The 23,743-nt window shown below is 36.4% G+C and overlaps 1 protein-coding gene across 1 annotated transcript in view; it reads right to left on the bottom strand.

The window, feature by feature from the left end:
• Positions 1-23,743, bottom strand: part of LOC127861902 (nuclear pore complex protein Nup107-like) — a 50,270-nt gene that overhangs the window by 7,655 nt on the left and 18,872 nt on the right. The window contains exons 11-21 of the mRNA XM_052400624.1: positions 21,205-21,296; positions 18,876-18,954; positions 15,530-15,643; positions 14,119-14,295; positions 13,738-13,943; positions 12,627-12,739; positions 11,939-12,057; positions 8,839-8,974; positions 8,275-8,444; positions 2,041-2,143; positions 191-279 (exon numbers count right to left, since the gene is read on the bottom strand). Of these exons, the coding sequence (XP_052256584.1) occupies positions 191-279; positions 2,041-2,143; positions 8,275-8,444; positions 8,839-8,974; positions 11,939-12,057; positions 12,627-12,739; positions 13,738-13,943; positions 14,119-14,295; positions 15,530-15,643; positions 18,876-18,954; positions 21,205-21,296 (1,398 nt within the window). The remainder of the gene's footprint in view (positions 1-190; positions 280-2,040; positions 2,144-8,274; positions 8,445-8,838; positions 8,975-11,938; positions 12,058-12,626; positions 12,740-13,737; positions 13,944-14,118; positions 14,296-15,529; positions 15,644-18,875; positions 18,955-21,204; positions 21,297-23,743) is intronic.

Raw genomic sequence — 23,743 nt, 5'->3', positions numbered from 1 at the left:
CCTGACAGCATCCAGCAAATTAGACAGGTTGAGTAAAATAAACAACATTTACAATGTTTGCTAACGCTATGCCTTTTTAGACAAAAAATTGAGTCATAGCCTATATTATGTATACATTGCCAATGTTTAACAACATCCCAAAACTCCACCAACTATGTGAAAACAATGATGTTGATATTGTTTCTCATACCTGTTGATGCCATACTTTATGAACAATGTCCACAGAATCTGGAGGTAATTTCTCAAACACAGCCTTGGCAGCATCCAACTTCTTCAAAGCTGAAAGAAAGCACAATTAAACAAAGAAATTAATGTTAAAATTTCACTACCTTTCTTGAACAAGGGATGTTTGTAAAACATGCATGCCCCCCATATGGGCTGTCAGTTGTAGTGGCAGCCATTGTGTGAATACGTTGTGACCTGAAAATCAATAGCGGTCATCTGCCAGTCATGATCAATGTACCTATGAAGTTTCATGATCTAAGCGTTCTTGAGTTATTATCCGGAAACCATCTGGTGGACGGACCGACCGACCGACTAACCGACGGACATGTGCAAAACAATATACCGGTACTCCCTCTTCTTTGAAGGGGGGAATTTATGCTGCCAAAGAAAAGCATAAATATGCAAACCATTGGCAGCAATCTTCAATGCTTTAGTATTCAATCATCATTGATTTAGACAGATGCTTGATATAAATTTCAGATATTTGCATGCTTCTTAATGTAAAACAGATTCAAATTTCTGTTCATTAACACATTAGGTTCTTATGTTATATTGATTCGATTTTTATTAGCCTTTTGAATTTTAAGTGAGCAAGATTACTGAAAAACTGTATGTGATCAGTTACTGCTAAACACACAAAGCAAAGTGTTTAAAAGTTAAAAATTCTACAGTAACTTACGGCATATGCAAACAAGAATTGTGGCACTACCATCACCTTTGGTATATTTGATGTAAGCACTCTGGTATTAAAGTGGGCATGATTTGTATATGTGTTTATAAATTGTAATTTATTGATAAAACTATGTTACAATAACACAAAATAGGCAAGAACAATTATAGATTGAAGAATAATTTCATAAAATGCAGTTAAGACAAATTAGCATCCAGAGCAGATTGTGATGCAGATATTTGGTACATATTTTCCTACAATAACCGAAGCATTCGTCTTCTTCGTTTGTCGTTTGAATAGACATTGTTGCAGGAAATTAAAATGATCCGTAAAACAAAATTGTGTCTTTGTGTTGTATGAACAAATCTGCACTAAAACTAAATTTAGATTCACATCGTTCATGCATGCTGGCGATTTCAACTGTGCAGACATTTGCGATTTGAGAATAAAATATCTGTCTTATTTCGTATTTTTCGACACATTTTTTTGCTAACTTTTATTTTGATTTTTATTGAAATATATGTATAATAAGATTTTTAAACATTTTATACACAATTTTTTTTGTAAATTCATAAATATTTGACAAAATCGTGCATACACACTTTAAGTAGCAAAGCCCCTCTACTAGCCCCAAGACTACATTAATCCTTCAGCTCTTTTTAATTCTCAATATTTAAAATAAATGAATGCCCTTTTCTATGAAAACAGGGCTTACTGCATGTGTCTAAAGTCTTGTTCCAGATTATCCTGTACAGTTTGCATGGGCTTAACAGGGACCACACATTCTGCCTAAACAAAATTTTCGCTGCAAAGAGATTTCCTTAACACAAAAAATAACATAAAAGCAGAAAGTGTTGTCCCTGAGTGGACTGCACGTGCCAATCAGAGACAATACACACATGCATTTAGCTGGGTTTTCCCAGAGTAAAGCTCAAATCAATGCTCAAAGTAACAAAGCTCAAATTAATGCTCAAAGTAACAAAGCTCAAATCAATGCTCAAAGTTACAAACATTTTGATAACTCTGGTGGTCAAAACAGGTTTTTCAAGTCAATACTAATCAAGTTATGTCTATGATAGAACATATATTTCATGGGACAGCAATTATTTCATTAGTATCACAAAAACTTATACTCCGTGCGTTACCTATGAATGTCCTCATGACAGCGTTGGCCTGTTTCATGGCCTCTGCTCGCTGCACAATGTCAAACACCAACCAGTCGATGGCCTCAATCTTCCTGAGATCCTCCTACAAACCAGGCAAATACTGGTTTACTCGCCCTGTTTTAAATCTATGAATCCCAAGATAGCACTGTATGTTTCTACACACAAAATTTTACCTTAATTACATCCTACCTTACGTTATACAGTGAAAACAGTTTTTCATTTGTAGTAAGTGACCATCACCCTACTAGCTCCAAATTTTCTTAAGCCTTATATCTGCAAACTCATTGAAAGAAAACTTACCTACGCCTGCACGCCATCCAATAATCTAATAATCTGTGCTCACGCTGCTGCCAGACATTATGACATACATGCCATACGTCCCGATCTCGGCGGGACAGTCCCGCTTTTGGGCCCTTTGTCCCGCCGTCCCGCCATGAGACGATTTGTCCCGACATTCGTAAAAAACGATGTAAGGTGTATAGGTTCCCAATAAAATTCGCTATTCAAGCTCTGTTTCGCTAACACTTAACACTGCTAATCCCTTTATTGACCCCCAATTAACAATCCGAGTCTACTTATCGTGTGTACCAGTGTTGTTTATGACACCTTATCAGCGATTTATCGGCTAATTATTGATTTCATCAGGCATTCACACCATGGTGGTCTTCAAGATAGTGGTCGCTTATTGCTATCGATAGTTTTATTATAATAAAATAAATGTTGAAAATGTGTTTATTTTGTATTTGTTTGAAACGGTTTAAAAAAACAATTGTTTTGTAAAATTAACGCTACGTCATAAATGAGTCTTTTCCATTCAATGTTTAGTTCCAATATAGCGGGATATTCCGAATGTGCAATATACCAAAATCGCAACAAACAGTCCAATAAGTGATACCCATCCTGTCTAGTGTAATTGTTATAAAAACAACGAGGTGCTATGCATGACAGTTTGACCCTACTCCAATTAAGCTAAAAACAACGAGATGCTATGCATGACAGTTTGACCCTACTCCAATTAAGCCGCGACAATTGACAAGTAACAAACTGCGCATGGACACATGCTTAAAAAACATCGCAACAAACAGTAAAATAGTTACCCATCTTGTCTTGTGTTATTGTAATAAAAACAACGTGTTGTTATTCATGACAGTTTGACACTATATATATATATATATGTAACCCCAATACAGCGCCTGACAATTCACAATTCAGTTTAATCTGTGTATATAGGAAGAAAACAAAATACGGAAATGTGTACGGCCGCGCATTCCGTGTGTAACTGATGTAACTGTTCGGTAGATAGTGTACTGTAACCCGTACTTTCAGTCAACTGGATAGCCTCCCCTGCGTTAATGTTTGCCATTGAAATTAATATAATGAGTATTGTTGTCGTAATGTTCTAGATTTTGTACTCTTAAACAGATGAATATTATCTACGTTGTTTGCTATTGTCTTATTTAATAAAACTGTTATTGTTATGTTTTAGATTTCATGCTTCATATCAGATGTTTTATGTCTTGAATAAAAGTATCAAGAGTTTTTGTTAGTACTATACTGACTATAGTAAAGGTGGAATGATAGATCGTTTTAGGTGTCCTGCTTTTTGGTCAAATGTCCCGACAATTTTTTATGGAATGTCCCGCTTTGGACCTAGAAAATTATGGCATGTATGCATTATGACCAATGGCAATTATTTAATTCCACAGGCTATTATTTCTTAAAATTGTCTAGAAAAAATGGCGATTATTTTATCCGCCTACATTAAAAAAATTTAGCCTCTAAAAGTTTTCCAGCGAATGCGAAAGGCCTGTAAATCAGGCCATCAAGCAGGAAAAGTAGATAACGAGATAACCTGTGTACACAGTCGACCCTGTGTATTGTCATACACACGTCAATACTTCTGCGATATCCTGGCCTAGAGCGTTTTTCTGAATCAGTGTCCGACAGAAGTGATAAATTTCGGAAAAAAATGTCTTTAATCTCCCAGTGCTTTACCAATTATCGGTAACTGTCAGATTTTCGTTATTTTTTCATCAATTATTATTTAAGCGGCATTATTGAAAATCGCCGCGAATATTGTCGGCTGGTTTAGTTTATCACGCCGTTTTTTTTCTGCAATTAGATTACGTTGATCTTTTCTTGATTAAATAATTATTATCATCATCAACTAATTATCCCCGGCATTACCGCTATCTGTCATTTGCTTCAACATTTCTTGATGTGTGATAATGATTTCATTTTTTTGTAATAATTTTGTTTACGTTGCTCAAATAATCCCGTAATTGATTTAAAGTCAGCTAACGCTAAATGTCGTCTGCTTTAATGTTTCTTTATAATAATAAGAAGAAGCCGATTTTGTTATTTTTCTATAATTAATGTGTTTTTGTTGCTAAAAAAACAAATTAGCGTTAAAAACATTCGACACTTTTCAAAGGTAAGTAGAACAAGTGACAAAATTGTCACAAAACCAGGTTTTCATTGTGAAAAAAAAATCTGATAAAGGGAGAAAACTCAAACTGAACTTTTGAAATGACCAAAAAAAATTAACCCCCTTTGTAAGTTTTTTTTTTTTTTAAATCTATTTTTAGTCGTGGCGACCTTGACATTGGAGATATTGACGTGATTCTTTCGTGGGACACACCGTCCCATGATGGTTAACAAATGTGCCAAATGATTTTAAAATCTCACAATGAATGACATAGTTATGGCCAGGACAAGCTCATTTATGGCCATTTTTGACCTTTGAACTCAAAGTGTGACCTTGACCTTGGAGATATCGACGTAATTATTTCGCGCGACACACCGTCCAATGATGGTGAACAAATGTGCCAAATGATTTTAAAATCTGACGATGAACGACATAGTTATGGCTCGGACAAGCTCATTTATGGCCATTTTTGACCTTTGAACTCAAAGTGTGACCTTGACCTTGGAGATATCGACGTAATTATTTCGCGTGACACACCGTCCAATGATGGTGAACAAATGTGCCAAATGATTTTAAAATCTGACAATGAACGACATAGTTATGGCCCGGACAAGCTTATTCCGCCAGCCCGCCAGCCCGCCAGCCAGCCAGCCAGCCCGCCAGCCCGCCAGCCAGCCAGCCCGCCCGCATTCGCCAATCTAATAACCAGTTTTTTCCTTCGGAAAACCTGGTTAATAAAAGCTCCAGTTTTACAAGGTTGCTATTATTCGCGTTTTCGCTACTTTCTGAAAACCGTACCATTCTACGTATGTTGCAAATGTCCCCCATCTCGCAATTTTAAATTATGTATCTATGAGTAAAGTAAAGCACTGCAATATAACATTTTAAAACAATATTTCAACCTATATTGATTGCATTTCGCAAGATTGGGGTTTTTATTTTCTGCAGTCAAACGATATGCATATTTTATTTCATGTTCAAAAGAGGTATCTCGACATGTTTTCGGACAGTCGTTTTCAGATACGGTACGGTTTGTCGATTTTAATTTACTTTCTGCGTTCTTTATAACATTTTTATAGAATGACGAATACATATGCGGTGTTACGGATGGTCTGGTTGACAATATTTTGCATTGTACTAACCAGAACTTGCACCTAGACAGACTTTAAAAATTGAACAATTTGAAAGGGCAGTTCTCTTATTTTATTAATAGTACTTTAATAAAAGTATTTATCTTTTTGTTTTAAAGTATGTATGTATGTAACTGTAGCTGATGTCTGGTTTGTTAAGTCACACCACAACCTTGATTGTATTCTTTTGTAAAGCCATGATATAATTTGAGAAGAGAATGACACTGATGTTATGCTTGTTTTAAAATCCAATAGATATACATTTGATAAAACGTAGACAAAATGAGATTCATTGTTTTTTTCTTTTTGCCTTCAGTACCATTTTGCAGAAAAGTCCGCGTCTGTTTTGGCTATTATTTTTTTAAGGAAAAAAATATGGCTATTATTTTCTGAAGGCCAGTGTGAGCACTGTAATAATCAAAATCTGCAACTTCTTCAAACAAGAAACCGTCGGAGACGGGTAATGCTCCCCAAGGTGTTTTTTGGTCACAATATTGCACTATATATTTAGATAAAAGGAAACGTCTTGAGGGTACAGTAGTTGGGGGGACAAGAATTTTTTATATAAAATTTCAAAGGGTCTTAACTAGGTGAAAAATCATCGGACCAGAAACCGCTGATAATATGCACATCTCCTCTTGGTAGTGAAGCTTCCCATAAAGTTTCATTGAATTCCGGTCATTAGTTGCTGAGAAATAGCCCGGAAAAGAATTGCACTATATGTACAGTTAATGGAAAATTTCAAAGGGCCATAACTCGGTGAAAAATCATCCGACCAGAAACCGCTGATTATATGCACATCTCCTCTTCGTAGTGAAGCTTCCCGTAAAGTTTCATTGAATTCCAGGCATTAGTTGCTGAGAAATAGCCCGGACAGAATTGCACTATATGTACAGTTAATGGAAAATTTCAAAGGGCCATAACTCTGTGAAAAATCATCCGACCAGAACCCGCTGATAATATGCACATCTCCTCTTGGTATTGAAGCTTCCAATAAAGTTTCATTGAATCCCGGTCATTAGTTGCTGAGAAATAGCCCGGACAAGAATTGCACAATATGGACAGTTAATGGAAAATTTCAAAGGGCCATAACACTGTGAAAAATCTTCCGACCAGAACCTGCTGATAATATGCACATCTCCTCTTGGTAGTAAAGCTTCCCATAAAGTTTCATTGAATTTTAGTCATTAGTTGCTGAGAAATAGCCCGGACAAGAATTGCACTATATGTACAGTTAATGGAAAATTTCAAATGGCCTTAACTCTGTGAAAAATCATCCGACCAGAACCCGCTGATAATATGCACATCTCCTCTTGGTAGTGAAGCTTCCCATAAAGTTTCATTAAATTCTGGTCATAAGTTGCTAAGAAATAGCCCGGACAAAAATTGTGCACAGACGGACACGCGGACTGACGGACGGAAGGACAGACAAAGCGGCGACTATATCCCCCCCCCCCCCCAATTTTTGGGGGGAGCATAAAAATGGTAAACAAGAAATGTGTTTGTCAGAAACACAATGCCCCCTACTCCGCCGCTTTGAAGCCATATACTTGACCTTTGACCTTGAAGGATGACCTTGACCTTCACCACTCAAAATGTGCAGGTCCATGTACACATGCATGCCAAATATCAAGTTGCTATCTTCAATATTGAAAAAGTAATGTTAAAGTTTTCATACGGACGGACAGACATTTGACCCAGAAGGATGACCTTGACCTTTCACCACTTACAATGTGCAGCTCCATGAGATACACATGCATGCCAAATGTCAAGTTGCCATCTTCAATATTGAAACAAGAATATCAGTGAAACTGATGGATGCTCCCTGATGATGCGCTTTGTCAATGTATGCGTTAATAAACACCTAAAAAATGAATTATAAGCCACGGTGACCTTGACCAAGTGACCTCAAACCTCATCAAAAGGTAGAGGTCCATGCAAGGTACCTACATGCCAAATATGAAAGCGATTGGTAAAGTATTGAAGGCGCTATGAGAAACGGTAGCAAAAGTGTGACGGAAGGAAGTCTATTATTAGCCTCGGTGACCTTGACCTTGACCCCAGTGACCTCAAACCTCATCAAAAGGTAGAGGTCCATGCAAGGTACCTACATGCCAAATATGAAAGAGATTGGTAAAGTATTGAAGGCGCTATGAGAAACGATAGCAAAAGTGTGACGAAAGGAGGCTATTATTAGCCTCGGTGACCTTAACCCTAGTGACCTCAAACCTCATCAAAAGGTACCTACATGCCAAATATGAAAGCGATTTGTTAAGTATTGAAGGCGCTATGAGAAACGGTAGCAAAAGTGTGACGGAAGTAAGTAAGTAAGGAAGGACAAACTGGCAACTTTATGCTCCGCCGAAATTTATTTCGGGGAGCATAAAAAGCTATATATTTGACCTTTAATCTTGGAGGAAGACCTTGACCTTTCACCACTCAAAAGGTGCAGCTCCATGAGATACACATGCATGCCAAATATCAAGTTGCTATCTTCAATATTGAAAAAGTTATGGCCAATGTTAAAGTTTTCGAACAGACACACAGACTGCGTACTGATGGACAGTTCAACTGCTTTATGCCACCCTACCGGGGGCATAAAAAACAATCCAAGTGGCAAAATGGGAGGGAAATAAAAGCCCCAAAGTAATCTACCTCTGAGATGTGTGTATCAACGCTGGCCTGCGTGTCCTGGAGACTGGAAAAGTCCACCTGTGACTTGCTGCGTATGTTCTCCACAACCCGCTTCGTGATGGCTGCCACGTCAAGGCCGGCCTCCTCAGCCAGGTCCAGGTAGCGAGCCCGGTCCTCCTTGGTGGTGATCCCTGAAATATGAACAGCATCATGGAAAAATGAGTATTATGCAAAATGCTGACAGCATAGCAAGAGCTAACCTGTTAAAGCCACGCAAGATAGTGGTCTCATAAGTAGGCACAACAGCTTCGTTGGACTCATTTGGCGAAAGACTGAATTTGGCATGACACGATGTTTCCTTGTCTCATCTTTTAAACTCTTATTATGTCTTTTCCTATAGAAGTTGTTCTCTAAATTTATTTTAGTTTGTTTTTCAATAAAATTGTATTGAATTTGTTTTCATTCTTAACTTTTTATTTAAAACATTAAAAATATCTGTTCATTATTGGCGTTTTATTTTTGCTCATAAAAATGTAGAGAACTTCATGTACTGTGTGTACTGCATGTCATTTCAAGTTCACTTACCTTCCAAGAACTGTGCATACCAGTGCACCTGGGCCGAGGCTGGCAGCTTGGAGACATAGTGGGCTAGCAGGCTGTACTGCTTGTTCTTGATCAGTTCCTCTACATAACGCTCTATGATCAGGTTACATATGTCTTCCTAAAACAGCAATCACAACATTCGCTACTAAAATACAAGTCGTGCTCTGGGAAAATGGGGCTTTATTCATTAGCGGTACTTGTCGTCCCAGATTTGTCTGTGCAGTCTTCAAAGGCTAATCAGGGACGACACTTTCCACCTTGACTGCATTTTTCTTAAGAACAGACTTTTTTTTTAACTTCCTGAAAGCGAAATATGTCGTCCCTGATTAGCCGATGCTTACTGGACACGCTAATTTGGGGCAACGCTGTCAAGAACATGCATTAAGCCCTGTTTTCCCCCGAGTTCTGCTCAATTAAAGAACCGAAGGATAGCACATGGGAAAACAGCCATACTGCCAATTGTGTACAACTATTTATTCTTAAAGCAATACCCCCACTTTGAGTGAACAAGCTTAGCCCATCTACCAGTTAACCCATTTATAATTTCCAAAATAAGGGATGTCTAGTATATTTATTTCTATATTTAGAATATTTCTAACAGAAATTCCTTTAAGCAAACAGTGCAGACCCTGACCCTGATGATCTGGGTCTAAGCTGTTTGCCCCTGCCTTTTTCAAGACGCTAGGCATAAATGGGTTAAAGTAAGTAGACACCTGTCCTACTTGTATCCAAGCTGGGAAACAAACTATGTGAGTGGGTGTGGGCTCAACACACCCTGGATTGATGGTCTAGTGCTTAAACCCTTTGCATGCTGGGAAATTTGTCGTCTGCTAAATTGTCGTCTGCTGAATTTCTAAACTTAGCATTTTCTTCGATTTTTTTATGCTAGGCATAAATGGGTTAAAGTAAGTAGACACCTGTCCTACTTGTATCCAAGCTGGGAAACAAACTATGTGAGTGGGTGTATGCTCAACACACCCTGGATTGATGGTCTAGTGCTTAAACCCTTTGCATGCTGGGAAATTTGTCGTCTGCTAAATTGTCGTCTGCTGAATTTCTAAACTTAGCATTTTCTTTGATTTTTTTCAAAGAATACTATCAAAATTAGCAAACAGTTTGGATCATGATGAGACACCACGTTCTGTGGCGTCTCATCTGGATCAAAACTGTTTGCAAAGGTTCAAAATTCGGTTCCAGCATTGAAAGGGTTAAAACTTTCCAAAACGAAGCAAAATGAAAATGGCTAAATGCAACCAGCATAAAACCAGAACGGCCTGCCAGTTACTCACAGTCTTTTCATGTTTTGTGCTGTTGACAGCTCAACTGTATCCTAGGGTTGGAAATAAGTCTTTGAAACTTGAATCTATTAAGAAAGTTCTTAATTTGACTATCAGACAGGTTAAAATGCGCTTTTAAGCATGATAGGAATAACAACTACTGTAATTCTGCAATGGATAAAGGTTCCTTTTATAAAAACAAGGGACAAAATTGTCACAAAACCAGGTTTTCAATTTGAAAAAAGTCTGATAAAGGGAGACAACTCAAACTGAACTGATTGTTTATAATTAACATCCTTGGTTTCAAAATAAATCTATTTTTAGTCGCGGCGACCTTGACCTTGGAGATATTGACGTAATCTTTCGTGCAACACACCGTTCAATGATGGTGAACAAATGTGCCAAAAGATTTTAAAATCTCACAATGAATGACATAGTTATGGCCCGGACAAGCTCATTTATGGCCATGATTGACCTTTGAACTCAAAAATGTGACCTTGACCTTGGAGATATTTACGTAATTCTTTCGTGCGACACACCGTCTAATGATGGTGAACAAATGTGCCAAATGATTTTAAAATCTCAAAATGAACAACAAAGTTATGGCCAGGACAAGCTTGTTCCGCCCGCCCACCAGCCTGCCCACCTGCCTACATTCGCCAATCTAATAACCAGTTTTTTCCTTCGGAATACCTGGTTAAAAATAAACTAGTACATTATCCGAAATTATATCATAGCAGGGGTTTTTTTTAGAAAAAGGGGAAGACGCTGGACGCTGGGTAAAAGGGGAAAATCGAGCGCGAAAAAGACATATTTGGGGAAAAAATAAAAACTGTTCATTTCAATGTCTATAACTCGCCTACAGACTTTAGGTTTTTTTTTTTAAAAAGAGACATGTCTCTGACCTTTTTGTTCTTAAACACATGAACAAGTATGATATTAAAGTCAAAGTCCTAAATAAAGTTGCAGGGGTAGATCTAATAATGGGAAATGTTTTCAACTGGGGCCGGGTAACGATTTCAATATTGTGATTTCAATTTCATGATGAATGGGTTGACGATCTAGATCTGCTACAGTATTGGAAGGGAAAGGTGCGGCAGCTGCCGATTGTCTACTTTCACTTTCACAATAATCCGACAGTATTAATCGATGTTGATTACATGTACCTCCGCATCCTGCTGGGTTTCAACGATTTTTGATGATTCATTCTTAAAAAATGCGTCAACGCAATTAATATTTTCCGAGTCCGAACGTTTTATTTTGTTCGTGTATGAACGCCAATTGTGAGACTTTTTTTCTGTTTTAACGTTTATACCCATCTTGGCTTTCACATAACCCGGATGAAAACTCGACTGGTTTTCGGTAATTAATTGACGAATCACCCTTCTCGCGCACGACCGGAATCCAGAAAAATAGTCACATGATTAATACGATTAGTTGCCCGGTTTCCATGACATAATTTAAGAGCTATATATAGAATCACTGGGATTCCCAGATTTGAGTGTTCGTCGGGAGAGAGAGAGAGCGAGATCGTTGTACATGGTACAAATAGGATAAGTGTCGACTTCCCAAAAGAAAGAAAAAAACATTTCTTTGAGGGTAAAATATTCTATTTTGGTGAAAAATTATATTTTTGGAGGGGAAATGGTAGTTTTAGGGGAAAAATTCTGGTAGGGGAAGACGCCGATTATCGGCGTCACTTTCTTAGTAAAAAAAAACCCTGCATAGAAGCACTAAAACTAAGATAAAGATTTTCTTATCAGATCATTGTTAATACGGGCGCAGGTCAGTTAAGGTTCACCCACCTGAGAATGCTGGCCAACTTTTCGAAGAAACAGTACGAAGTGGGCCATGAACCTGAGTGTGTGCAGGGACAGCTCTGGCCCGCCGTGGCTCATCTTCTCATGAAGAATGTCCAGCAAACCTGTATGAGGTTCAGTGTTGCATTATGTAAGGCATCAATATTACCATTAACAAAGCAGATTTGAGCTTTAAATTCAAATAAAGGTTCTAATTAAAATATTTGTATATAAAATACAGGTATTGTCAAATGGAAAAGGAATATTGAGACACTTTTAAGTCTGTTTTATGGATAAAACGCATAAAATTATCAGGGTAAAATTAACTTTGTTTTGTATTTTGTATTTTTTCTTCTATTGTTTGAACCGTATTTCTGTTATGTTATGGTTTGCACAAATAAGAAAACCTTACTTCTTTTAAGAAAATGAAAAAAATCACAACAACTCAATGTTTTAGTAAGGGTAATGTATGGCATTATATATTGATACCATAATAGCAATTGATAATAGAAATGTTAAAGTGCATACTTTTTCCATTTACATCTGTAAGAATTTTTACTCATTCTAAAACCAATCATTTTTATGATCTACCCCAGTATATTGTTGTGTTTAATCATTTCTTTTGTAACATTAACTAAATTGTGACATACAAACGACCCTGTTGAAAAAGCATGATCATTTATAAGGAACCTACCTGTAATATCCTCAAGTATGATGTATTTCTGGATGACGTGGTACAGAGCGTTAGCTTCCTTCTGCATCGTTTCATTGGCTTCGATTTCACGGAACACAACCCTGGCATTCAAACTGAAAGACATGTGGTAATGAATGCAGAAAGAGACATCACTTTTAGTCAAACAGGTATTAATACTAATTTGTTCCAATAATAATATTAATATTAGCATTATGCAGTGTTACTCAAACCCTGTGGGTGTTATTCATGATTTTTGACTTTACAATTATTGTTTCAAATGTGCCCTTGAAATAAAATGTAAAGAAAAAGGTATACAGTTGTTGCTACGTGTATACTTATTTGGAATGTAACTTCACTATACTGAATAGTCTGGAAGCTTACCATTATAGCATGGATTGTATTTGGCAAAATAAATTGTATAGGACAGCAGTGTTAACATCAGTAATGTACTCTTTTCTAGAACATGTGATGTTAAAAGAACAACAGTCTTTGGTAAAACTGTACACCGTTGTTTTAAAATGTACACACTCTTAATTATAGTGCTAAAGAGTAGTCTAATAGCCTACCACAAATAGATCTTTTGTTCAACATGACAGTTTAGTTTTTTATGCATCTCTATACAGTCTGCACATAAAATAATTGTATTAATATTCAGTGATTACGATTGTTTGATTATAAATTTAAAACAGAATCTGATATTAGATGCGGCTTTGAGGACATACATAGAAACAAAACTTCTAAAAAGTTCTATAAGTTCCATGAAATATTTATATATGTGCATCGTTAACATATTTCTTGAGGAAATTAGCAACATTCAAGTCATTAAAATTGAACTAAGAAGGGAATCATACAGCTGACGTTGACTTGGAAATACATTTGATAAAATATGATTTTGTGAACAAGAAAAAATATTTAATCAGATAAAAATCTTCCCTTTTATTGAATTTTTTGTTTAAAAAAGTGTCAAACTTGAAAGTCTACCTTAGGCAGAAAGTGTCAGCCCAGATTAGCCTGTGTGGAATGCACACTTTAGGCACAAGCATTAAGCCTTATTGTCCAAGAGTGCAAGCCCAAATGCTTTAAATTGTGCATAGCCGTACTTAGAACTTACTTCTTCTCATAGTACTGGCCCGGCAAGCTCTCCAGGCCTCGTCCGATGGTTGTCTTGAGACGTATCTCTTCCTCTACCCTCATGTCAACCAGCACACGGAAGTACGCCCACACGTAGTCCACCCAAGACTTGCACACAGGCAGCATCCCTCGCAGGTTACCACTCAACGCAGAGTATATGGCTTTCTCATATACATTTACCTTGGGCTGTAATACACATAATGCATCTCAATCAATTTATAGAGATTAATGTTGAAATGCTATGGAATCCGAAAAAGAAAACTCATATATCTTTCTTCAGCCCACACCTCAAGTTATTTTTCTTTAACATTAACAATAACATTAATTTTTCCAGAGCGCAAAGATAATTATAATATCTCACGTCTTGTGTCATATTCCAGCAGACCAGTTTCCAGATGTCCCTGTTGGGGTTCCCCTCCACAGGGGTCCTCTGACACTCCGGCCCCAGCCCCTCGTAGTTGGGGTCGTGGAAGAGTCGCCAGCCCTCCAAAGTGGCAGCCCGCCATGCCTGCCCACAGTCTATGCACATCTTCTGGGCCTGATGTACAGAGAATTACTGGTAATAGCTTAATCTTGAGGAACATGACACTTTACTACAGGCCACAGTCTGTGCACTCTGATGTTTAGCATATATAGCATACATGAAAAATACCGTAGAAGCAGAAAGTCTTATCTCTGATAAGCCTGTGCAGACCCCTACGCTTTGCCACAGTCTTCGCAAGTCTTCTGGGCCTTATATGTAGCTACTTATTGATTAGTGCGGAATTGTGTGAGATAAAACAATTATTTACCACATCATCTAATCAAATGTTGTCATTTTTACCATGTGACTGTTCGATATTCGATTGTATTCGTCAGTTAATATTACTAATATTTATCATTTTTTTAGTTGATTTGGAATATATCTTTCACAAATTATCAAAGTGATGTTTAAAGTAGTCCTATCAGTAGGGCAGATCTGCCAACAAATTGTAACATAATAAGTATTAAATGATTCAGTTTGATTCTAACACATTTTTTTAAGAAACATAAAATAAACGTTTGGTTTGCAAAATTTAGTAATGTAAATGCAAACAGACAGTTTCATATGCTTAAAATATATGCACACATTTATTGCAGATGCCAAAAAGTATATATTTTCCCAAATGGGACCTTAAAAATCCCAATTGGATCTCAAAACAAGCTCTATAAGTTAAACATTTGTAAATATAATACTGAAAACACTTTAATTCTCAATTTTGAAGCATTTGTTAGCAAAACAAAAACAACACAAAGTTCCCAATTTTAGTCAAAATGCTGCAATTTTTTCAATCCAAAGGGACATGGCCCCAATCTCAAAAGGGTTAAAAAAACACTAAATACATGTATTCTTTCCAGGCATTGTATAGTATATGATAACTAACATTTCATCATCCGCATTTTCTTGGACTGAAGTACATCCATACAAAGTAATGATTGAACAGTTACGTTATTACAATTTGCTAATTGATACTTCAAAGGCCATTTCAAACATGTCATATAGTTTTCCCAATTTTTTTCTTTAAAAAAGTGAAACTTTTTTTTTCTTCATACATCAGACACAGGGCCCATAAACATTTCTAAACCAATTATTTTACTAATTCAATAAGGTTTCCTCTTTCATTGTTTTATTGTCCTTTTTTTTTAATGCTGTGTATGAGTACATGTTCTTCGGCAAATTTACTTAAAAACAAAGGACTGCTTAAATAATTGACCCTTAATTTTTTGTCAAAGACCCTTTACAAACTTCATACCTTTTCCAGCTGTCCAGCCCTTATGCAGACAAATATGTACTGGAGCAGACGATCCTCATCTTCCTTGTCAAGGTCATCTAAGAGCTTGTTCTGACGAATAGGCGCATCTGGATCCTACAGAACATGGCAGTTAGCAGCAGATGCTACTTCCATAAAATGTTAGTATCAAATATTTGAGCCACAACAAATTGATCAGTTCTTAGACATAATTTTTATCCAAAATGTAAGAGCAAAATTAAAAGAAAAAATATTGCTATTCCATTTTCACTATAATCATAGACGAGCACAATGTGCAGAATAACATAAGGTATTGTGAACATATATTTGGACATTTCTGCCAAACACATTTAGCTTACTCAATGCTGCCATTTTGTCGTATTAACTGTTGAACAAAAAAATATACAATGTATATTGTAAAACATGTAGACTTAAAAAACTACACCTCAGATTCGGACAAAAAATATTCTTTTAGCAGGGGATACCAAATTTTTGTTCCATTTTACGAATTGTAGGGAAGCAAATACAATGTACAACTGAGCAATTTGTTGTGGCTTTATATGAATAATTCCTAATTATCATTCCTTACAAGGTATAGCACACAGTTTGTCATCCCCAAATTTTCATTCCATAAGTTGCTGCAAGTTATACATTGATATAATGCTATTCTGGCAGTTAATTTGAAAGCATTCATTAAACAATCCCAGAATCGATAAATTGACCATATTGGCTATCACGTGACCGCTGATCCTGACGGTACTGAAGAATTTGGCAGATTACAGCGTAATCATGGTGTACACCCGCTTTATTCCAATAAACAGTACTTTATGACTTTGTACAGTGGGATTGAAAACAATTGAAACATGAAACCAAGTGTCATATGTATCACATCGTTAATCAATATAAGTTAAATAAGAATTATACACGATAGATTTATAAAATATGTGTCTCTGCAACAATATTCAGTGACAACACGGAATGTTTAAGGCCAAGTTTGCTTTTTAAGCATACCTTTCAGTAATGCCTTTGTATAAAATTTAATTATTTCTTTATGGAATACAAGTATTCAATGAAAATTATAAAGGTTATAAAGAAATATCTTAAGTCCGAAGTAAACGTTGTGATTTGAGCGTAAATAGTGCCGGAGATATTAATGAGCGTAACTTTGAAAGATTTCAGGACAAGGTAGACAATTTTATTGAAAAGTAGATATCTGCCTTTGTTTAAGCCTGTTTTATTTCGTATTAAATGCCGTACTTCTATAGTTCCGGAGATACTCAATAAGAAACTGTGTAAGATTCAAGACCAAGGCCGACTTTTTTTATTAAATAGTACATATCTGTGTTTGTCTAAACATTTTCCATTTCGTTATTAATATTTCCCTTGTAAGTGTCATTTTAAAGGTAATATAAAATCTATAGCCGAAATGAAGTTTGTGATTATAAAATTGGTCCAGAAATATTTATTAGCGAACCTCTGTAAGATTTCAGGTAGAGGCAAACTTTTTTAATTAAAAGAATGTATCTGGTTGAGTCTAAAACTAAAGTGCTTTTTATTTAAAAATCTCTCTCAATCTAAACAAAAATCGCTCTCAAGCTATTACTAGCCGGATATGAATTTTGTGATTCTAAAGTAACAAGTATCGGAGCTATTCCTTTGCAAAACTCTGTAAGATGTCAGGACATGGCATACTTTTTTTATTGAAAAGGACTTATCAGCTTTTGCCTATAACTTTCTTATATTATTATTGAAATAACGTTTAACATGTAATATCAAAGTTTATAGTCTGAAATAAACTGTTTTGGGCTGTTCTCAATATTTTCTAAACTGATTTCATTATTTTTTAATTTTTCTTAATAACATCTAAATTCACGATAAACATGTTCAACATGAAAAACATGGAGCCTTAAATAAACTTGAATAGTTCCTCTTGTGTTCTCTAGATTTCCTAAACGTATGTCTTTATTCAATTTTCATTATAAAGTCTAAATTTACAATTAAAAAATAAAAAACACGAAAAAATAAGTGATTTTTTTCTTCTTTTATTAGGGCTGATTAATTGCAGCAAGATAAAGGTCTTGAAAAAACATCAGCGATAAAGGAGCGAACGAATCGGCTGAATGGGGAGGGCGATGTCCCAATTATGGATTTAAAGCGCGTATGTGTATGCCCGTGATAAAATCGTTTCGCATTCTTGTTTTGTTCAGGGAGCTATACAGACATATATGTCCCTGTTGTTTTCTTCAGTACCGTTTTGGAGGTGCGCGCGAGTATTCAGGGGCAGTTATCCGGGAATTATCAATTTCTGGGATTGTATATACAAAAGTACAAGTTTATAACAGATGTGATGTTTGTTTTTCCTGATAACTACAGCCCATTATCTTACTGGCTAAAAGGACTATTGCCAACATACTGAATAGCAGGTAACAATAGGTGTGACCAAGGTAGCAGCAGTTTGTATGACAATTAAATAAAAAAAGAGCTGTCAGAGGACAGCGCGCTTGACTATTTGAGTGCTTGACCATATAACGTAAGCCATCTAGGGAAATTGTTCATATTAAATATTTTATTAGACGATCTTTCAAAAATAAAAAAAAGGAAAAAAATATTCAATTATCCAAGTATAAAAGGGGCCATAATTCTGTCAAAATGCTTGATACAGTTGTATGCTCTTGTTTATAGGTTGGGGTAATGTTGGTAAACAAGTATGCATAATATGAAAGCAATATGTAAAGAGACATAGGAAACATTTGGGGTAGTACGCAAACTTTAACATAGATATCAATAATATGCATATTCTAAGTATACAAGGGGCAATAATTCTGTCAAAATGCTTGATACAGTGGTCTGCTCTTGTTTATAGGTTGGGGTCATGTTGGTAAACAAGTATGCAAAATTTAAAAGCAATATGTCAAAGGACATAGGAAATATTTGGGGTAGTACTTAAACTTTAACATAGATTTATCAATAATATGCATATTCTAAATATAAAAGGGGCAATAATTCTGTCAAAATGCTTGATACAGTTGTCTACTCTTGTTTATAGGTTGGGGTCATGATGGTAAACAAGTATGCAAAATATGAAAGCAATATGTCAAGGGATAATGAAAATTATTGGGGTAGTATGCAAACTTTAACATTTGCACGCTCACGGAAACGCCAACGCCAAAGGCAACGCTGACGCCAAGGTGAGTAGGATAGCTCCACTATATATATATTTCATATATAATAGTCCAGCTAAAAATGAATAAAATATGGAAACTTTGTTTGTGTTTTCACAAATTGTAATTGACAGCACTAGTTCATTAGGGTCTGTTCCATAAGAAAGCAATCAGTGAAAATCAGGTACCAGTTCAGTGATGAGAGATCTGTCGGCTCCAATTGGAAGTCCACTAGACCGGGTCTGCAACCTGTGCTTGGCATTCTCACTGGCAAATAAACAAAAAGTGATGTTTATGGATGAAAACAAAAAGAAGACAAGGGACAAAATTGTCACAAAACCAGGTTTTCATTGTGAAAAAAAATCTGATAAAGGGAGACAACTCAAACTGAACTTTTGAAATGAACAAACAAAATTAACCCCCTTTGTAAGTTTGTTTGAAAATTAATCTATTTTTAGTCGTGGCAACCTTGACATTGGAGATATTGACGTGATTCTTTCATGCGACGCACCGTCCCATGATGGTGAACAAATGTGCCAAAGATTTTAAAATCTCACAATAAATGACATAGTTTGGGAGCAGTGGTCTAATGGTAGGACGCTGGCATAGGGATCTAGAGGTCCCAGGTTCGAATCCCGCCCTGACCGCTGTAATTTCCTTGAGCAAGAAATTTGTCCCACATCTGCTCCTCTCCACCCAGGTGTATAAATGGGTACCTGTGAGGGAAATAAGCCAATGTGCCGTGGCTGCCTGGTGCGCCATATGTTAACGGACGACTTAGATCCCAGTGATCGGGGGGTTGATTGTGAAGTCGGCTGAATATGTATATAGAAGCAGACTATAAACCGCACCTTCAACCTTTTAACCTTTAGACAAGCTCATTTATGGCCATTTTTGACCTTTGAACTCAAAGTGTGACCTTGACCTTGGAGATATCGACGTAATTATTTCGCGCGACACACCGTCCAATGATGGTGAACAAATGTGCCAAATGATTTTAAAATCTGACAATGAACGACATAGTTATGGCCCGGACAAGCTTGTTCCGCCCGCCCGCCCGCCAGCCAGCCCATCCGCATTCGCCAATCTAATAACCAGTTTTTTCCTTCGGAAAACCTGGTTAAAAAAGCCCAGTTAAAGTTTGCATCATGAAAAGATTTCATGTGCACATTTAGAATTCTATGTTATTCCATTCTATGCTATTCTAAGCAAAATCTATTAACTCTCAAGCAAATCTGGGAACACATCAATACATGATAAACAAGAGCTGTCACCATAAGATGACTTATGCCCCCTATAAATGCTTGATAGAAGTTATGAGCTTTTTTTTAAACCTAAACGCAGATTTTGAAACCTAAAGACGGACCCTAAGTTCAAGGTCAAGGCCAAAATTTGTGCGCATATGGAAAGGCCTAGTCCATATACACATGCATTACAAATATGAAATTGCTATCTGAAGCAACATAGAAGTTATGAGCATTTTTCGAAACCTAAACGCAAAGTATGACGGACAGACTGACAGATGGATGGACGAACTGACGGACAGTCCGATCGCCCTTCTTCGGGGGCATAAAAAGCATGAAATAGAAAGAAATAGACCACTCATATAATGATAAAACAATCTTAAGAGTGAAATCAACAAATGTGTCTTGTTCTGATAAAACTGGGCATAATGCATGTGCGTAAAGTGTCGTCCCAGATTAGCCTGTGCAGTCTGCACAGGCTAATCAGGGACGACACTTTCCGGCTAAACTTTATTTTCTGTAAGGAGGGACTTCCTTGAAACTAAAAATACCATTAAAGCGGCAAGTGCCGTCCCTGATTAGCCTGTGCGAACTGCACAGGCTAATCTGGGACGACACTTTACGCACACGAATTAAGCCCAATTTTCTCTGAACAAGACACAAACATCCTCGGTAGTATATACATGAACCTTACTCTGGTAAACCTGGGCTTAATGCATGTGTGTAAAGTGTCATCAAAGATCAGCCTGTGAAGTCTGCACTGGCTAACTAGGGACAATACTTTCCACTTTGAAGGTATTTTTCATTAAAAGAAAGTCTCTACTTGGCAAAAAAAAGTGTAATCTCTTATAAGCCTATAAGCCTGTGCAAACTGCAAAGCCTGATCTGTGACGACACTTTACACACATGCAGAAAGCCTCATTGTTCCAGATTAAGGTGCATATTTCGCTGGATAACTAATACACATCTTTACAAGGTGAGGTTGTGTGTTAGATCCCCTCTCTTAGAACCGTCTTGTACCAATGTTTTTTATCTCAAAAGAGACCTAGTTGCTTTTCCTTCTGTAGATCAACAGACACATTTCTCAACGTATTTTTTGAAGTTTTTTTTTGTACTGGTAGGTCTGAAAAATGTGTCTGAACACAACCTACAAAATTAAACTTCCACAATGTATACTCTATTTTCTTCCTCACACCATAAAGCCACAGCTGCCTCAAAGCCATCCATTAGATAACTTACATAGATCCTTAGTTATTATCCAGGTATAACTTACTATCCCACAGCTCTGTCTGAGAAGAACTTGATGTTTTCAGAGAAGTATTCCCAGTTATCTTGTGCACTGCTCTCCAGCCAATCTACCACAACCTGCAAGCACAAGAAGCCAGACATTTGCTGTGTATGTATGCTGTATATGGTCCAGTAAAGTATCCTTTCACAGTTTGTTTTTGAATTTATACAATTTTCTGCACAGGGTCATTACTTTTGTCATTAACTTACTTCTATAATACATCTGCTTTTATCCTACAGCTAAATGATTTTATAGAACAAATACGACTCATAAAGAAAAGATAAGGTTTTCTTTATCGCTATTTTTTTAGATCCGGTTTATAGCAGTTATTTTTAGAACATGTACATAGGGACTACTTTTTTGGCCTTTCACCCCTGATTGCGTCATTTAGGTCATTGGGTACGCAGTCGTTTAACGAGTGTGTGTGTGTGTTTACGATGGATTACTATAATATTATGAATGTGAAAAACACAGTGATTGGATATAAAACTGGAATGAAACTGGTGAGACTGCATATTTGATTTAGTTAAAATGTCGAATGTACTCGAATAACGTGATGTTTTGTTGAACAATTGATGGATTAAATTTAAGAAAAGTGTGAGTGAATTGTTCTTTAACTTTTCGAAGGAAATCGATGTCGAATTAAAATGGTAATTTCTTCGATTGGTTTAGTCGTTCCTTTGTCAGTCGATCAAAGAATGTCTATCCACAATGAATTGCCTGCTTACATCCAGTGCTTTAAAATGGAAAAGATGGATGGCGATGAAGAAATTTGTCTAGAATTTTAACTCGTCATGGAAGCAAATTAAACATTACGAAAATAAACATGGACGTGGTTATTATACAACTTTGGTGAGTAGAACAATAATTTTATGTAAGTAAGTATAAAGCGTGTAAAAAGAAGAGTTGTTTAAAGACTAAAATTAACAATATCGGCGGGAATAAATGCTGAATCAAGCTTCACGTAGCCACAGTATGTGTCTACACATTTTTGTAAATTTCAAAATGGCGGGAGCCATGTTTGTTTTTTGGTTTTTTACAGTGGTGAAACAAGAATTGTAGTTTGAACACAACCGTCTGTGTTCCAATTGAGTGTGTTACATTTGGAACGCTGGTTAATTTTGAATTAAGGCGTATAGCGATATTTTGTCTCATTACTTTTCTTTTGCGTGGAATTCTTAAGGACTATTTTGAGTTCCGTAAACAGGAAAGATCACAATAAATATTACTACGCAATGTTAGATTTAGTTAATTTAATGTATTTTTGCTTTTATTTTAGGAATAAATTAAATAAAACAATATTGTAGGATAAATAGAATACTTTGTAAATGTGATTGTGTACTTAAATTTATCCCACTCGTGTCAGAAAGGCTTACAAGGCTCGGCAAGCCTCGCCATGAAAACCTTTCTTCACTCGTGGGATAAATTTAAGTACACAATCACACTAACATAGTATTCTCTATTTGACAATGAAATCAATTATAAACAAGCAAATTGGTAGAATTGATATCCCCCGCCAAAATACTTCTGGACACAAATTTCTGGACGGATGGACAACGCCAACATCATCCTCTTATCCATTTATATACTCATACCAAGTTTCAATGAAATCTGTCAAAGCACTTCCAAGATATGGCTCCAGACACACAAAAAAGCATTTTTTCAAAATACAAAGGGCCATAACTCCGTTATATTCCGATGGTGTACAATGCCATTTGGCGTGCATCATCCTCATATCCATATATATACTCATATTAAGTTTCAATTAAATACGCCGAAGCACTTCCAAGATATGGCTCCGGACACAAAAAAGCATTTTTTCAAGATACCAAGGGCCATAACTCCGTTATTAACAGCTGGTGTACAATGCCATTTGGCGTGCATTATTCTCTTATCCATATATATACACATACCAAGTTTCAATGAAATCTGCCAAAGCACTTCCAAGATATGGCTCCGGACACAAAAGTGCCGGCCGGATGGACGGAAGGACAACGCCAAAACAATATCCCTCCGCCTATGGCGGTGGATAATAAACTTATTAAATCATGTGTGACAATAATGGACATTTTCAAACTTATTTTAAGTGAATAAAATGATATCAAGTCTGGAAGAACTTCACAGGTTCATTTCAAGACTGACTTGCTCAGATCTACATGGGTCTAACAATATATGAATTGTTTGTAAAAACTGCTAACTTAAGACGACTGCATTTCTATAAACAAGAGATGTGTTTGTCAGAAACACAATGCCCCCTACTGCGCCGCTTTGAATTATTATTTTTAAAATATATCCCTTTAAAAATATTACTTCCTTTGTGAAAAAGATCTTTACCTGCCAAATGATATAAAATAGAAATTATCTCCCCCCTTAAAGCTTGTTACTTCCTTTGGATTTTGTTTTATGACCTTTGACCTTGAAGGACGACCTTGACCTTTCACCACTCAAAAAGTGCAGCTCCATGAGATACACATGCATGCCACATATCAAATTTCTATCTTCAATATTGCTCAAGTTATGACCA

Source organism: Dreissena polymorpha, chromosome 16 (genome assembly GCF_020536995.1).
Source record: "Dreissena polymorpha isolate Duluth1 chromosome 16, UMN_Dpol_1.0, whole genome shotgun sequence".
Classification (NCBI taxonomy): Eukaryota; Metazoa; Mollusca; class Bivalvia; order Myida; family Dreissenidae; genus Dreissena; species Dreissena polymorpha.
Note: the sequence above shows the minus strand (reverse complement) of the source record. Positions and strands in the feature narration are given on the sequence as shown.